This window comes from Bombus fervidus, chromosome 9, assembly GCF_041682495.2.
Source record: "Bombus fervidus isolate BK054 chromosome 9, iyBomFerv1, whole genome shotgun sequence".
In the NCBI taxonomy this organism is placed as follows: domain Eukaryota; kingdom Metazoa; phylum Arthropoda; class Insecta; order Hymenoptera; family Apidae; genus Bombus; species Bombus fervidus.
Window position 1 is genome coordinate 4,737,723 of NC_091525.1, and position 17,341 is coordinate 4,755,063.

The 17,341-nt window shown below is 39.4% G+C and overlaps 1 protein-coding gene across 8 annotated transcripts in view; it reads right to left on the bottom strand.

Moving 5' to 3' along the window:
• Positions 1 to 182: 182 nt before the first annotated feature.
• Positions 183 to 17,341, bottom strand: part of LOC139990444 (atrial natriuretic peptide receptor 1) — a 37,545-nt gene continuing 20,386 nt past the window's right edge. For all 8 annotated transcript variants that reach the window (XM_072009690.1, XM_072009686.1, XM_072009689.1 and 5 more), the window contains 15 exons: positions 17,224 to 17,305; positions 16,791 to 16,926; positions 15,258 to 15,335; positions 14,475 to 14,552; positions 14,164 to 14,268; positions 13,183 to 13,426; positions 12,597 to 12,755; positions 7,546 to 7,622; positions 7,380 to 7,471; positions 5,658 to 5,807; positions 5,286 to 5,478; positions 4,760 to 4,934; positions 4,255 to 4,353; positions 3,991 to 4,082; positions 183 to 3,907 (listed from right to left, as the gene is read on the bottom strand). In XM_072009690.1, the coding sequence (XP_071865791.1) occupies positions 3,161 to 3,907; positions 3,991 to 4,082; positions 4,255 to 4,353; positions 4,760 to 4,934; positions 5,286 to 5,478; positions 5,658 to 5,807; positions 7,380 to 7,471; positions 7,546 to 7,622; positions 12,597 to 12,755; positions 13,183 to 13,426; positions 14,164 to 14,268; positions 14,475 to 14,552; positions 15,258 to 15,335; positions 16,791 to 16,926; positions 17,224 to 17,305 (2,507 nt within the window). In that variant the 3' untranslated portion in view covers positions 183 to 3,160. The remainder of the gene's footprint in view (positions 3,908 to 3,990; positions 4,083 to 4,254; positions 4,354 to 4,759; positions 4,935 to 5,285; positions 5,479 to 5,657; positions 5,808 to 7,379; positions 7,472 to 7,545; positions 7,623 to 12,596; positions 12,756 to 13,182; positions 13,427 to 14,163; positions 14,269 to 14,474; positions 14,553 to 15,257; positions 15,336 to 16,790; positions 16,927 to 17,223; positions 17,306 to 17,341) is intronic.

Sequence of the window (17,341 nt, forward strand, 5' to 3'; positions counted from 1 at the left end):
AGGATAGCAAATTAATTACCAAGACCACACGAAGGAAAAGATAAAAATTTAGTTACCTTGGATGTTTTAAAATGATGAAATATGTTGCTGCTGTCAGGACAGATTTCGTGTTTCCTTGTTTGGTTTTTTTATTCCTTACGTCGATCGTACAAGGACACGAATCGAAGAGGAGTCGGGTATAGTGCGTGGAAACGAAGAAATTTTATTTTCCGAATATCGATTGTTACATCGTTCAAAAAGAGATTGACACGAATAGAGAGAAATTCGATTCTTAGGACGTGTGTGGCGCTTGTCGCGCCAAGACCGCAAGTTTTATATGTATGTACTTTCTTTTATGGCGTGGACGCGCATATAAGCAGCCACGCGCGTGCACGACGCTATGCGACCGATTTTCGCATGACGAGTAAGCGTTGGAAGATCCCACGATTGAATCTCCATTATTTGATAACTGACTTTCCGATGAGGTCCAGCCTCTCTTTTCCTTTATATACATCGATATACTTATAACTTCAACTCTTCATAAATGTATATATGTGTATGCGTGAATGCGCGCTCATGTGTACGTATACAGTGTGTCCCAGAGTTTAACAACCAAACTTTGTCAGTGTATTCTATGGATACAATCCAATAGAAAATGTTACACAAAGCTTAGCTATGAAGCGTTGAGATACCCTATATATGTAGATTTATGTGTGAGAATCATTATACATAGAGTGTCACGCCTAAAACAGGTCACCTAATTATCTTCGGCATCTTAGAGCATACAAAGAATATATTACGCTACCAGTCGTAAATATTAAAACATTCCATTGATATTTAGTACAAACTGTGTTTAGTCATTCATTCGAGTTATACGTGCGTTATAATATAAAATAGTACATGGATTAAGATTTACTGGTAATTTTGTACGCACGTTCGCATTTCTATGAAACCAATTAAATGGAATCTAAGCAGAAATTTACTTCAATCACCAAATGCTATAATGAGTACATACCACGTATATGTTATATATCTTTGCACACTGTGCATATTATACGCCTTTAAATTCCCATAGATATATAAAAATCCATGATCTATTCGTTAGAATTTTCCAAGAAACGTAACGAATACGTACTTTGATACTTATGGCCAGTAGTGTACACGAATATAATTTAAGTTGGTATCAAAGGACGAATGCTCTGTATACGGTATTCCGAATTTATTTTCGCGGAGTTTGTCAAACTTCGTAGACGCGCACGAAGTTTTTTAAGAAACCAGAAGACAAATAGGTGGCCTCTTTCAAATCGGGCATACCGTATACGTATATTAAATATACGCTCGTTTTCATCAAACATAGAAACATGTGCGCGTAAAATTTCCATTTTTGCAAACGTATAACATTATGTCTATACTTTAACATTCTTCCTCCATTATTTTCCACTCTGATCGCTCGTCTTCTCCGAAATGTTCGATCCGAGGGTGCCTACTACATTCTAACGGGACGTGTTTCGATCGAATCGACAAAAATCAATAGCGATAGGATACATGCTACGCTGAAGGGAACGCGGAAGACAAAGTATTCGATCGATTTTTCTAATATTCAAAGTTATATTCGTATGTACTCTTTTCGTAATTTCTTTTCAATTCAAAATTCACGACCACTCCCCTTTGTCGTTGCTGTCCTCTTTTGGCTTTTCGATCGATTTCCGCGCACGCGCAAAAATAATCCGTTTTACGACGTGTCTCGCATTTTAGACTTTAATGGTTTCTCTATTGAAAGCGCTGGTCCTTGAAATGTGTTGACGTTATCCGTCGAAATACGAAACGGATATCTGGAAAAGAGAAAGAGAGATAGGGAGGGAGAAAGGGAGGGAGAGAGAGAGAAAGAGAATGGGAAGAGGGTGAAAGAGCAGGATTGAAAGGAGGAGAAGGGTGGAAAGAAGGGGAAAGTGATGGCAGGAAAAGAGGGAGGGAGAGAGACGAACTTTCACACACGAGGAACTGGATGGTTCTCGCTTTTCCATCGGGAGGACAGAGTATACATAGTATGTTGTGTATATATGTATAGTAAAAGGAAGCGATATAGCAAAGTCGGTCAATAGATAAAATTTTCAAGTTTCGTTGACATAAGCATGTACTTATTAGTGCCTTATTTGGGCCGTAGAATGTCCACTCAAAATCAGTTCTTCCTTCGTAGTATATTTTAATAATAATTTGTCTCCTTGAAAAGGAGAATGCTTATACAGTAGAACCCAATTTATTGAAATAGATCAGAAGCTGAAATAGTTTAAATAATCGAATAGATTTGGTAATAGAAGTTTACTGGCCATTCCCTTCAGTCCTTGCTATTAGTTAGATAATTATAATAGAAGCAGGACCCTGTTCGACGATAGTTTAACAACTAATAATATTTGTAAATTGACAAGCTTCACGTTATAGCTTAGGGAATTCTCTCGTAGAATTTGTTAATGTTATAACAAGTAGCCTGATCGCATGACTTATAATTTCCTTTTAAATGGCCCTAATGTTCAGAATTCAGTTGTTTCCGAATCGCGTTCCTTCTCTGACACGTAAAATTTATTATGAATACAAACAAATGATTGCATAATTGTGTTCACTATAGGAATACACGCATACATAACTAAACTTACACTCTGCCATAGTTCGAATAATAGTTCAGTTATAACTTTGTATATCTCTAGCAGAGCATTAACTTGCAGCTATAAACGAAATACGGATAAACGAGGTTCTATTGTAACTCGTTCCTAACTTCTATTCTAAAAGCTCTAAGTGAACTGCTAACGATAATAGAAATTGATTTCAATTGTACAATCAAGTTATACGACCTCGGCTGCGGCTAGATCAATTAGTGACCCCCTACTTAACGTTTCGCTTTACGACCTCACTACTACTACTATATCGCTTCCACCTACGTTACATCCCTCCGCGCAACTCTCTCCGTCCCTCCATATAATAAATAACGATCGTGTTCCCGTAATGTTCATTTTTACTTCGAAAGATATTCTTTCGAACGTATGGACCCAAATTTCGATCGGAATCGCCGATCGTCGGAGGATGCTTAGCTGCTAGTCTACACGAAACGATGATACACGTATTACGATGAAGTCGACTTCTCGAAGAGAGATCGCAAAGTGTGGTACAAGAATCGAGGGGAACGGAACTAAACTCGCGAGGGGGGTGTCGTGGGTACGAGGAGCGGTGCGTTTGGGCCGCTTTCCGTATGATTTGGCACGCTCTCGCCGGCTTGATAAGAACGCCGCCCTTGAGACACGACGTTGCTCGATGTCGAACTCACGGATGAACGATTCCGAGACGGCGAACCATCCACGAACGAACCGCTACCTATCGTACGGCCGCGGCTCGCTACGCCGTTTCCCGTCGCAAACGCGCCTCCACTGTTGTTTCCACCACTATTATTGTTGTTCCACTCTCCACCGGCACCACCACCACCACCTTCGTCGCTACCACCGCGACCACTGTCGCCACCATTTCCCTCGTTGCTGCCTCCCTTACGATTTTGCGTCGAAGCCTCGCGTTGATTTGGAATTTGCTGTCGATGAGGAATTTGTTGTTGACTCTTCTGCTGGTTCGATTGCGATCGTTGTTGCTCTTGGAGACCTTTCTGAACTGCACGATGATTTTGATCCTGGCAATTCTGTTGCGAGGATTGCAAGGATCGAATGTCTTGTATCTTTGGTTGTACTACTGGATCAGGTTGACGCGACGACAAGCTTGTAATATCTTCGTACGGAGGGTCGATCGTTGTTGAGATCGGAGTACTTGACGTCGCGATCGTTGTCATGGCTGTCATTGTTGTTGCCGACGAAGATAAGGAAACGCTTGGCTGTTGAATATTGTTCACTGGTTTTTCGCCGATCAACCAGTACGTAGTCATCGTGCCTTTACCCTAAAAATTGAAAGACGAATCGTGACCTCTTGGTGTTTTTCGACGTGTGTTTCTCACTTTCTTAGATTAGTTGAAGGCCTTACCTTCAGAGTAACCTCGCCTCTACAAACGAGCTCGAAAGTCTCAAAAGTATCCAGGATTTCTTTCGTTTTTGGACTAACGTGGATCATTAGAGCTACGAGTAAAGAAAATGTATTAATATTGAGATGAACCTTTTTATAATTGTTTAACTGTACGAGAGTTAAAATTTTAATTAATGTATTTATTTAAAAAACTCTAGTTAAAAAAGGAAATCCGTCATGAAAGGGTTGATCGATATCTTGAAAAAGGTACAACTAGTGAATTACCTTCTCCATTACTTTCCATCCTAGATGCAGTATTGACAGTGTCGCCGAATAGGCAATACCTAGGCATCTTCAAGCCAACTACACCAGCCACGCAAGGTCCTAAAATTGCAACCAGTCTTTCATACACGCGTCTACGAATGTTCAATATGCGAGTTGCGACAACATGCAATCACGTGCATAGTACATAGTATACTAGTAACTTGCAGCATATCAATTTATGAATACTGATTAACCATATTGCGGTTCTAGAGTATGTAATGTTTCAATGTTACTCTTATTTAAACGACAACAAGACTTTGAGAGAAACTTTCGCATGTCTATACTTAAAATAAGAAATAAGAAAGAAAATAAGAAGTTTGAGGAAATTTTTTATCGATAGAGTAACACATTTGAAAATGATTTCGAACGAAGGAATGCATGGCCGATATTATATTTTCCGGTATTGTTAAATAAATGCTAAATTTCATGTTGCGCAGAGAACAGCAAAGGAGATATTCGATCTTACCAGTATGCATTCCAATTCGAAGTTTCAATTGCTCGTTCGGTCTGTGACGTATACTAAACGTCATCACGGTATCTCTTAAGGCTAAGCTCATCCTCGCAATTTCTCTGGCATGATTCGTTCCATTCCTCACCGGTAATCCTGACACTACCATATAAGCGTCGCCAATTGTCTCCACCTAGAAAATATATCGAGTCGTGTGTCACTATATGATTCGATTCGATAGTAATCATCGTACGTACAAATCTACACGACATTGAAAGGACGATCGATGACGATATCTTCGTGTACAGAATGGTAAACATTTGAACTAATCGTAACTCGGGTAATCGAGTAACTTTGTTTCCACGTGTGAAAAAGTCATTTATCTCAAACGATAGAAAAAGCTAAAAGTATAACAAGTTTTCATAGCTTCTGTTCTCGTTGCTCGATCTTTCTTGCAAGGAATCGTCTTCCACATAGAACCGTTTAGATTTTTTGCTAATCGAGATTCTAGGCTGCAGAATATACTAGAAAATTGTAACTTCACCTTGTAAACGTCAAAGTTCTCGATGATGGAGTCGAAACACGTATATAGATCGTTGAGTAAATCCACTACTTGAAGAGGCGTACTCTCTGCGGAGAGCTTCGTAAATCCTACGATATCGCTAAAGTAGATCGTCACTTGGTCGTATGTTTCGGCTATTACACTTTGGCCGAGTATCAATTGGGACGCGACAGATCTGGAAATTTCGTTTAAAGAATCTACGAGTACTGCAGATAGAAGCGATCGATGGAAGCGAGATCGTAAAGAGGAGCGCTATGAAAGGCTACCGATTGATCTAAGCGCAACCTTCTGTCTGTACGCATGCCACGTGCACGCGGTCTATGAGCTGCGAATAATATCAACAATTCTACTTACTTTGGTAACAACTGATACAGGAGTTCCTCGCATTTACGTTTTTCCTCGAAGTAGTCCGCGGTACGTTCCTCTACCAGAGTCTCCAAATTAGTTGCGTATTGTTCCATACGAGAGAGCAAGTTGTCGAGGATGTTGCTGCTCTCGTAGTCTCTGCAACGAGATAGAGTTCTTTCTCTGCTCGTTGTTCGAACAAGCTCCTAATTGTTATCTCGTTGCCTGAGCAAGCGATAAGTCAGTGACAACAAAACAGTGTATTTTGCAAAATAGACTTTGTAGTATCGCTAGTTTTGGAGAAGTTTAAGCGCTGGGTTGGAATTTGTTTTGAGTTCGCTACATTCGATCGCGAACAAGTTTCGAGCGATGTATACTTGAAGATAGTCTGTTTAATTAGTTGTTCGTGACGTGATAAACGACTAAATATATTACATTTTCTACGAGAATTTTATTTCAATAAAAAATATTTGTTAGAAGGTAAAACGTTTGTTGAATTAATGTTGGTAGTCTTAATTGCAACTATCATAATATTCAGGAGCACATGTGTATTACTTCTAGAGTATATTTTTAAAAGTTATTTCGCTTATTCTATTAATCCTTGTATAATACCTTTTTGATTACAGAATTCTATCATAGAATTATCTGAATTATCGTCTCGCTTCTGATATCTTTTCTTGCTAAAGTTAAAATAGACGATATATCTCTCATTCTTTCGTTATTACAGACTAGTAGTGTCTGGTGATATACAACGGATTTTATTATTCTGTGCAAAGTTCAAAGTTGAATCTTAAGCCGTTGGATCTTAGCTGACCCAAATAATCCCTATCTTATTTTAACGCGTTGCCGCGACAAATGCTGATCGTTTGTCCACCCTCGTTTACTTTTTTCCTACCAAAGAAAGAAAGATTTGTATCGAAGAATCTCCGCTATGTGAATTCGCAAACACTTTTAGGAAAAGAATATTGCTAGCGACTGTAGCGTGATTCGACACGAGAGCTGACAATTATGTCAATATTGGAAGAGTAGCTGACGAGGGCGAGAAAAACCAGAGAACGTACACCCCGTCCATAAGCATTAAGACACAGGGGGGACGAGATAAATCTGACCAATTATTAGACAAACATTAAAATTCTCAAGAACTATTAATCGCGTCGTTCAGATTCTTTACATTTATAATCGCATTCTTAGTAAAGAATTTATAGGTTCAACATAGTAATAAAAATGTCACGTTAAAAATTTATCGTTCACAGCTTGCAAAGATTAAATTACTTACACGGTAGAATTTTACTTATCTGATTGTACTTTTAAAAATAATCCTCAACTGAGAGCTTTATACTACTTGTCTTAACGTCTCCTAGTCTTCGTGCTTTGAATAAATCTCGTAAGCAGCGCTCACTTTCTCATACATACTCTGCTTAATAAAGTTAAACGTTTTCTTCGTCTATATCTACTCTATCTCTTGATCTCTATTTTAGTTGATTTTCATATTACCATTACGTTACTATTTTATTCCTGTATTAGTGTAAAGTAGATACTTTACGCTTTTCCATGTCTCATTAAGTTCTCAATTATATCCGTATTAAATTTCTTCTGCACAGTTTTTTATTTTTCTCTCTCGTTTCCTTTCGCTTCCTTCGTCTAGCGATCTTCTATTTTCAATTGCGTTTGGATCGAGATTTCTTCAACAAAGAATTATCAAGGGAACATTTTCTTATCGTCCTTACTCACTTGTTAATTTTCCGTATAGTTTGTTTGAGCGCGGGAAAATCAGGTCTATCCGCGGCATCTTGCGCCCAACATCGCCTCATCAGAGTAGCCACCTATACGACGGAATCGTTTGAGCGTTATTGCTGGAATTTTTGGAAAGTTTAAGAGTCGAGAAGGACTCGCTTACTTCTTCCTCGACGGCAGACTCGTCGATCGCAGGCCTCAAAGGAGAACCTCCGGCTCTCTTCACTCCTTCCACAATTTCTGAAACAGAGCAAGGGACAAGCTTGCGACAACAACTCGATCATCAGCGGTCATCAACGATCACAAATTCCAATTTCACTCGGTTTATTTATCTACGCAAGCATCGATTCGTCCACGTTAATTATTCATGTTACAGTTTGTTTCCGTTCATTCACGATCGCGATTTTATACACACCGCGTCTCATAACTACGAAACCAACGAAGAATCGTTGTTTTTATTGAAAATGTCGATCGAATATGTTTCTAGTCAGATCTCGTCGCGTTGTGTCTTGTACTTCGTGTCTTGTAAGAATAGAAAATTTTAAGATGGTTTTTAGGATGGAACAACACGTACAAAGCTGTAACCATAAAACCATGCTGAAATGTTCAATTCCTATTCCCATATAAAGTGCATGGATACGATGAGACAGAACCCGGTTAGTCAGACCTCTTATGAATAAAATAAACGCAATAGTCGATACTTTAGGAAAGAATATCTTTTAAAAGAGTAGAGAAATCACATCTTTCACGTAAACACTTGTCACCCCATAGTGAAGTTTGATAAAAGGTCCGCCTCGATGATGTATGATAGGTCGATAAGATATTGGACTTTAAAATTGTTCGCATACGAAAAAGAAAAAATCCTGTCCTTTCTTACACGATCTTCAAAGGTTTCACATAACTCACATAATACGTACATGAAAATTTTCTCTATAACGAGTGTTCAAATATTTCTTCGTCAACCATTCTATATACACACCACACAAAAGTCGAAACTTTTGGATGGTTGTAGTTATGACACGCAGCGTAGTATACCGTCGTGCCGGTTCGATCGCTTCTCTTACTACTTAGCTGTCCGTTTCAGTGAAACGAGTCTTTCTTGGTCGAACGACTCTCGCCACAGCTCGCGTTGTTACAACCGAATGACTTCGTGTGTATATATATATATTTATCTTGCCAAAGAAGCAAAAGAGCAGGTACAAGTAACGCGTGAAACAGTGGGAAAGGTTCGAGAAGCGAACCACGTCGGATGGAATCATCAAGGGAGATGAAAACAGTTAAAAAACTTCAACGAAAGACGAGAGGCGAAAGGAGAATGGTAAATATTGAACCTACTGTGCCTGTACAAATCCTCCAAGAAGGCGTTGCAAGTTTCGCAGTTGAGGGTGCAGTGAGGCCTACGGACTTCGAGCAAGGGACTGACGGCCCTTCGAGGACTGGCCCCACCGTCGGGACTGGCGCCCGGCATCGCCAGTAACGTTAAACTACTCGTGCTCGACGTATTGCTTCTATCTGCCATTTCTTCTCCTTTTCTGATCTATCCCGATCGCTATATTTCTCTATCAATTCGAATTCACCATTTTTCTCTTTCACGCCCCTATCACGCTCACGCTGTCGCTCCTCACGCTCGCTTTCACCTTTCTCCCTTTCATTCACACGATTACACACGCATCTTTACGATAGGATACGATCGTTCGAAGCTAATTTCGCGCGAAATGTAGAGTATGAACGTAAACGCGATCATTCCGAGTTCGTAGATCGTCGTTACAGGTTCTCGCGATGAAATTTATTTCGAATTACGAGCGAATTCTCGTTCTTTCCGATATTACATCGACATCGAAGCTAAATTTTTCACGGAATTTTTAACATCGCATCGATCTATATTTAAGAATTTTCGCCGCGATAAAAAAGCGATTCTTGAATCACGAACGGATTCTAAACGCTTCCGATCATCGTATCGGTATTTCTCGTCATCACAAAGAGTGGTGTTTGAATTATGAACGAATTGTTTACGTTTGACATTGCATCGGTATACGAAATTGTCGTAGCGACGAAGACTGAGCGAAGACACAGTGATTTCTATCAACTACAGAAGGAAGGAAGGAAGGAAGGAATTGTCTCGTTTCTCAAATTTCAATCTCGATCCAATTATCCGCTACCCAGTTAACTTTAGAGTTAGGACGGAAACCGTACATCAAAGTTAGGCTCTTTTCGATTTACGAGTTGCTTCTCTATTTGACGGATTAGGTTTCCCATTTTCTTTACGACTTGTTACGTCGTTAAAAAATTGAATTTCAACCTCGATGTAATTACTTTTTACTTAGTTCGCTTCGCGGACGAGATGCGAAAAAAATTGCTTTCTATTCGATCTAGCACAAGAACTGTTTATTTGTTTTACGACGTTACATTTTTCCTTGCCTTCCAGGTACCCGAGTGCTTGCTAGCTTCTCGAAAAATTAAAGTTTCAATCTGAATTTAACTTTACTTTCTACCCAGTTAGCTTTAAACAGTCACCGCGGGAACCGTACATTCCAGTTACGTTCTTTTCGTTTCGTGGCTAATGCTTCTTCGTTCGACAAGTCGTATCTTCTATTCCTCTCCGAGAGTTACGTTTTCAAAAAATTGAACCTTCCGCCATGTCCAGGCGAAGAAACCTCGGCACTACGAAATTTCATGTTTACGCTAGTAACAATAGCTAGTAATAGAGAAGCTAGTACAACAAGCAGTAAGCTATTCTCCGCTTATGCAACGCTCTGTTTACATTGACTTTTCGACGACGTTATCTCTCGTTCGGAAGAAGTCCGACGAATGCGAAGATTGTAGCCCCGTCCACATAATCGCGACCCTGATCGAACAAAAAGCACGTAGATGTATATATATATATATATAGGTCTAAAGGTATATACCGGTACTAGCGATACTCGTTCGATCGTAACTCCACTCTTTGTAAATGAAAACGAGCAATTTCGCGAGCCATCGGCGCGCTTTCATCGTTGTCTTGTCCCGTATGAAATAATCAATTAATTGCCGCGTCTCGGTTACGAAATCAGGGTAATTGGCTTGGAAGAAGAAAAAAATGAAAACGGTGCGAAACGGAGAGAGATGAACGACGAGATTCAGAAGGAATATAGAGAGTGAGGAAGAGGGCAAAGGGGAGGGCGAATAGGATAGGTGAGGGTTGAAGTAGGAAGGTGGTGGAAAGAGGGAGGCAAGTGGGGTTAGTTAGAGGGGTAAAGGGTTTGAATATCGAGCAAAAAGGAAAATCGGGCCGCGTAAATGGGACGGTCAAACGATTGGTAAACACAAGCACGTACCGAGTTAGACGCAGGCATGCAGGCATGCAGGCATGTAGGCACGCAGCCACACAGTACAGACACGCAAACTGTCGGGACACGCAGCACGCAGCAAGGCACGCGCGCACACACGTTTCTCCCCGAAGGGTTGTCGGTGAGAGACGGTTAATTAAACGGTGGTGGGACCGGCGAAACCGAGTCCTAGCCACGTTTCGCGTACCGAAGGCCCCTCGATCCTATTCGTAGTGGTATTCTCGTGTCGATTTCACGTGTCGGTCGCGATCTTCCGCTGGTGTCGTACGTCTCGTCGCGAGTGCACGCACGAGACGAGAAACGAAGATCGGGAAGAGAGAAAGAGAGAACACGAACAACGAATGGGAGAAGAGGGAGGACTAGAGAAACGACGAGGAAGCGTGCGTGCAAGAGCCGTGTACGTTCCAGGACGCGTGTAAGCTTCGACTGAGCTTTCAACCCGGGTCTCGAAACGTTCCCAGCCTACTTGTGGCACGTTCCATCCTTTCATCGATCCTGCCGCTCGCGTCGAAACCGAGCTTGCGAAACCTCGTAAACTTCGTTACCGATCGATCCGGCGCACGCCGCGCCGTAACCCACACCGCTGATTCCCCCTTCTCCTACGAGCTCTCCCGTCGTTTTCGTCGTTCCTCGTGTACCAACGACGTGCAACCGACGCACAGCGTCGCGACGCATCGCAGTCGATACGAATTATTCTTATTCCCTACCGGCCGCGGCAATGGCGAACTCCCTTACCGGTTGATCGGTCACTGGCGTCGATTGTGATTCGTAATAACGATCCAAGGGCTCATAACAAAAACGACGTTCGTTTATGCTTATCTGCCTCCGACAGACCTAGAGAATACTTGTGCCGGTAAAAACAGAGTACTTTTGATGAACGTTTACCATGTTGTCTAATTGCCGGCAGAGTATTTGTATTTATATCGCGGAAGAACTATACTGTTTTTTAAGCGTCTATTTGGGCTAATCGTTACTCGGGTTGTCTGGATAATCAACGCTTTACTTCGATATCATTAAACTTTCCTGATACGTTGCAAACATGTTATTCTATCGATACGATTCGTACAGTATGAACGTGCTGTTCTTCAAATACTTGGAAATTATTCATGAAAAGTGGAATTTTTTCTTCGTAGCCAAGTGCCCCGAGAGAATCCTACCTTTCTCCAAATGTCTGGTCAATCTAGTAAATTAATTAATATTTATCGGGCTGCGCGGCCGTTTTAGTTATTATTCATAACGACTGGGTATTATGAATAATGACGTACTAGCCGATCAACCCGTAACACACATACAAATTACAAAGGTTAATAAATGATCAGTATACAATGTAAATGGTTGCCTTAAACATATAATTAACGCCATACACGTCTTATCGACATAACGGATAATTGACTGTATAGTAATTTCGTCAACCTAGCGAAATATATGTTTGCGATAAATGTCTTCTATAATCTCTCGATAATTATATCACGTCGTGTGCTATACAAAATGTTTTACATAACGCATATACTGTATTCAGGATAAGTTTTCATAATATGATCGAATACATTGATAAGCTTACGAATATCTAATTAAATTATCAGACTATCGACTGATGACGGAGATTTTCATAGAATCGGTTAGTTTTTATTCGACGGCACGTCAATGTATAGAACACTCTTCGTAATATTTATTTCACGTCATAAATCTAACTTCTAACTAATGAGTTACTCCTATAAAGTAAACAAATAACACGCTCGTATAAAGTTAAGAAATTTAACACGTGTCGTTCTTATTATCAGCCCTTTGATTTCTCTATCTTTCGACTTGTGGGACGTGCAATACGATTGCAGCTAGCGAATAGTTGTAGTATAAGCGCGTGTGTCGTTTGCGAGGACGAAATACTTACCCTTTGGGGAGATATCACGGTCGTCGCCCAAGTAAAACGGTCCTCGGCGTACCACGATCTCGTGAACGATTATGGCGAAACTGTACACGTCGCCCTTCTGAGTACCCTCCGGTGGTCGCCTTTCTATTCGCAATAATTCCGGAGCCGTCCACAGCTGCCCTGTACAAACAACGTTATTTTACGATCGTGCGACCTCGTGACACTGACACACACACACACATATGCTTGCAAATGCACACGTACGTAAGTTGCTTCAGCAATACGTGGCCAAACTTTCGATGGAACGAGAAAGAAACATTAAGACATTAAGAAACATGCTTTTTCTTCCAGTTGTTTCACGCACGCATTGGCAAACTCTCGTATCATATGGCCAGAATGCGCATTTTTCTGTATCTACGATAAATTTAAAGATACAAAAACCCACAGAATATAATGTACAGAAACGTACTAAATATCCGAAAGTGGAGTACTCGTTGTAATTTTTAATAGACGAAAGAAATTACTATTGCTACTACGTAGGTTCCATCTGTCTCGTTCTCTTCGTAAAAATTCGCAGTTTATATAGATACGATCTTGGAGCACTCACCTCTCCAATAAGCGTAACTATCCTTGTCAACTTCTTCGTTGCAATTCGCCCTTCTCAGCTCGTGCAGTCCAAAGTCTGCAATTTTAAGGACGAACCGCGAATCGACCACGCAGTTGGAGGACTTGAGGTTGCCGTGACTCTTCAGCTCGGACGCGTGAAGATACGCCATTCCTCGAACGATATCGTGAATGAGAGATCCTCGAAACACGCGGTCCAGTTTGATCTGCTCGTTTTCCAATATGTCCTGTCGCGGAAGATCGACGAACACACGTTGAAAGTCGGAGCGGAATTTATTCGTCGGGTCGAGTTGAATGGTTTAGGGGAAGAAGTAAACTTTAATCTCGGCACTTTGATTAAATTTTTAATCGAACTCGATAACAAATGCATGCTATTGATGAGAGGCTCCACCGGACTTGACTAAGTTAATCGCCTCCTACCAATTGCACGGAAAATGTCCGCTATCAGATAGCTACGTGTATTAACGGCCAACTTCTTTTATCGAATAACCTTCGGCCCGCGCGCACGGTTTTATTACGTCCCTGTGAACTGCCGTTTACGAGTATTACCAGACTTACAGAATATCTGACAGGCCATTAAGGAATTATTAAGCTTGTTCGGTACCGTAGACTGCAAAGAACTCTACATGTTCTACATAAAGTATTCAATGAAGATTTAATTGATCGTATAACAAGGTTGAAATGTATCTGCTTTGTTTACAACCGTCGTATCTCTCGGTTGTTGTTTCAGTTAATTTTGCTACTTGTATTATCGGATTTTTAATTATTCGATAGAACCTGCCATGTCCAAATTAATAAGGAAACATCAATGTGCAAATTTTACTTTCAAACAGTATAACAGGACACATAATGGGACAAATAGAATGTTTTGATACGATGGCTACTGAATGAAAAACACGATACGTGTACATTATATTCGCAAGATCTATAAATCTAATACGAATAATATAAATCTAAAACGAACCTGAAGCGATCCTTTTGGACAATATTCAGTCAAAAGACAACAATGCGGAGGATCGACACAAGCGCCATAAAACCGTACTAGATGATCATGCTGCAGGTCCTTCATCTGTGCGAACAGAACAGAATCGTTATCGTCTGTCCTACGAAACTATGTCACATGTGGTGATTGAAAAACGAAACGACAGAGAAAGTTTCAATACTCGTAGCTGCAGCGAGATCAATCGATTTTCAACAAACTTGTCGTTCGTTTTTTCAATCCACACGTATCTCGTTGCAAGTTCGAGAAATTTCCCAGTGGAAACGAGTACTTACCCTTTTCAATTCGAGCAATAAAGGCCGCGAGATTTCCACCTTGTTCCTCGGTATCAATTTTATGGCCACCTTAGAGTTCTGCGACGAATCGTATTACACATATGTATTATCTTCAAAGATAATTCATTTTTACGCGCACTTTGATTTATAGTTCTGCGATTAACACGTTCGCTAACAGCATAATATACAAAGGTCACAGAAAAGAAAGTATAGATAAACACCTGTCTACGTGTTTTTTTAATTTTCATGCTACTTTATTTATTACTTGGACTCAGTCCTAAGCTTCAAAGTCTTTAAAGCTACGCATTTTCAAACACAAATATTTTCACATTCTCGTATAGAGAATAAAAAGCACCTCGATTGGAATATAGAAAAATATATAGTTCAATGTTAAAAAATATCAACGACCTTGTCATCTTATGAAATAATCACCGTGAAAAGAACATTTGTTACACGTGTCCCTTTAAATCATGCAATCTAGCCTCAAAGATATATTTAGTAATACCATAAATAACAGATACATTTAGACGTTCCTATCTAAATTGCATTCTGCGTTATACGAAAATATAATGCGAGGACACTGTGATAGCGAACATGTTAATAATTTTAAAGCAAGAAGTTTGAAAGAAAAGTGAAACGAGGAAAGGAATGGAAAAATGGGAGAGAAAGGGAAGAAAGAAAATAAGAAAAGTGAAAAATAAAAGGCTGTGTATACATATATGCGGATAAGGTGACGCATAAAGTATCTAGAGACGCGTCGCTTTACCGTCAGTAAGGTCGAACCTTGTAAATTCCCGTTGGGACATAGACGTTTCTATCTACTCCACCTGGTAAACTGACGTTTTCGTCCGAGTATATAGTCTGTAATGAAAAAGAAAGATATTCGCTTTGGTTTGATTCGTTTCCAGTTGGCTCTGGTGCAGATGCATCCCGCGAATATTTCTCAAATATCTCTGACACGAAGGAAAATCCTATTTTCCACCTAAGATAGTGTAAAAATAAAAAGAATTTTCTCGTCAGAGTGCTGCATCCCTTCCGTATTACGAGCGGAAAGAAGCATAAAATATTTTTTTTTCCAGATCTTCAATTTCCGATGAAAGTCGTGTTCAAATCGTGTAAACTCTAAAAGATCCACGAATTGAAATAAATGGACCGTTTATTTTGAAAACAGTGCGAGCTGATTTTTGAAAAAATTGAGAGAATGAAAAATTCACGTGTGCTTTAATGCGAACTTTTTACTTATGAACAATTTATTATTTAAATCTTAAAATATTCGTGTGTTTTGATCAATCGAAATTTCGTTAATATCCGGAATTACATAATCATTTATTTTGAAAGTGGCGTAAATCCATTTCCTGTAAACTGTAGTCTGTTCAGAGACTAAACAGTGGAGGTAGTAATAATAATCAAAAACAAATGGTGTAGCGAATGTAATCCTAACTTCTGTATCTAACATATGATTGCAGATGTGGATGTGAACTAGTTGTTTAAATGCGATTCTGCGATATACTAGTAAATTGTTATTGCATTTATTCAACCATCGTTATTATTCAATTAGATTGTTGTAATTAAATGTAATTATGTTTAAATTATTATTAAATTAATTACATTTATATCGAATTATATCGAAGTAGAAACTTATCGTATAGATATTTATAAACAAAAGCGAATTATAGCATAAAACATAAATTCTAAATAATTGAAATTTAATGAATCGTACGATTCAATAATTTTGAAAGTGATGATGTAAGTTCAACATTACTGAACCCTGACAGCAAAAAATTTCCGAAGAAGCTATTTGTTCGATAAATTTACACCTATTTGAACAGATAGAAACGCGGACAAACTGAGAAGATATCATCAGAATTGTTCAATCGTTGGAAACGCAAACACTTCAATATTTCAAAACAAAGATGTATTTACACCACTTTTGGAATAAGCCATTAATATCAAAGCATATAGATAACGATATTGATTGTTGCATTAAAGCAAGAAGCTTATATATGAATATAAAGTATAAAATATATAAAAATACTATAAAGTATGAATGAGATTTCAGCTGACCGATAAATAGCAATACATTTTCAGTATAAAATAAAATTGTTTATAACATAAAAAGTATGCAAACAAAATTTTTATACATCTACTTTCTTTTTAATCATTTTAACGTCTAGTCGATTCTACAAGTATCTCCCATACATATTTTAGAATATTTGGAATAAATGTCTAAGTATTTATGAACAACAGTAGATAAGAATTATGCGCTGTTTCATCATAATAGAAATATAATGCAAAAATAAAATATTTCGTATTCACCAGTTGACTACCGCGCATCTTGTTCGCAATCAACGAATACATGGATCCTCGCGTTTTTGCATTCGGTACGAAGATAATGTCGTGCCACTGCACCTTCCACGTCATGGAGGCTATTTCCGCTTCAAGCTTAAAATGCCTGCAAGAGGAAAGAAATAGAGAGACACGTTTTCCACCATGTAGTTGCTGAACAACGATTCGGATAGTCGTTTTGGAGAGAGCTATACAGAAACTCGTTGACTTTTCAGCTCGCGAGTTGATCCATTTAACACCCTGTTTAGTATGTGAGAGTTTAAAGGCGTTCTAAGCAGCTTGCTAATTCGCGATTTCTCTAGGGATCTTGAAATTAATAGGATTACTAGGGTAGGAGAACGAGGGCGAGTGCTGTTTCTTGATCGGAGATAGAAAAGCGATCGATTAATCATGGTACGCTTACCTGTAAATGAAGGCCGAAGCAACGGCGAGAACGACGACGATAGAGCTCAACACCATCGAGAGAATAGCGTGTCCTGGTAGAGCTACGGAGAAAGAAAAGAAGCAATCGAAAATACGAA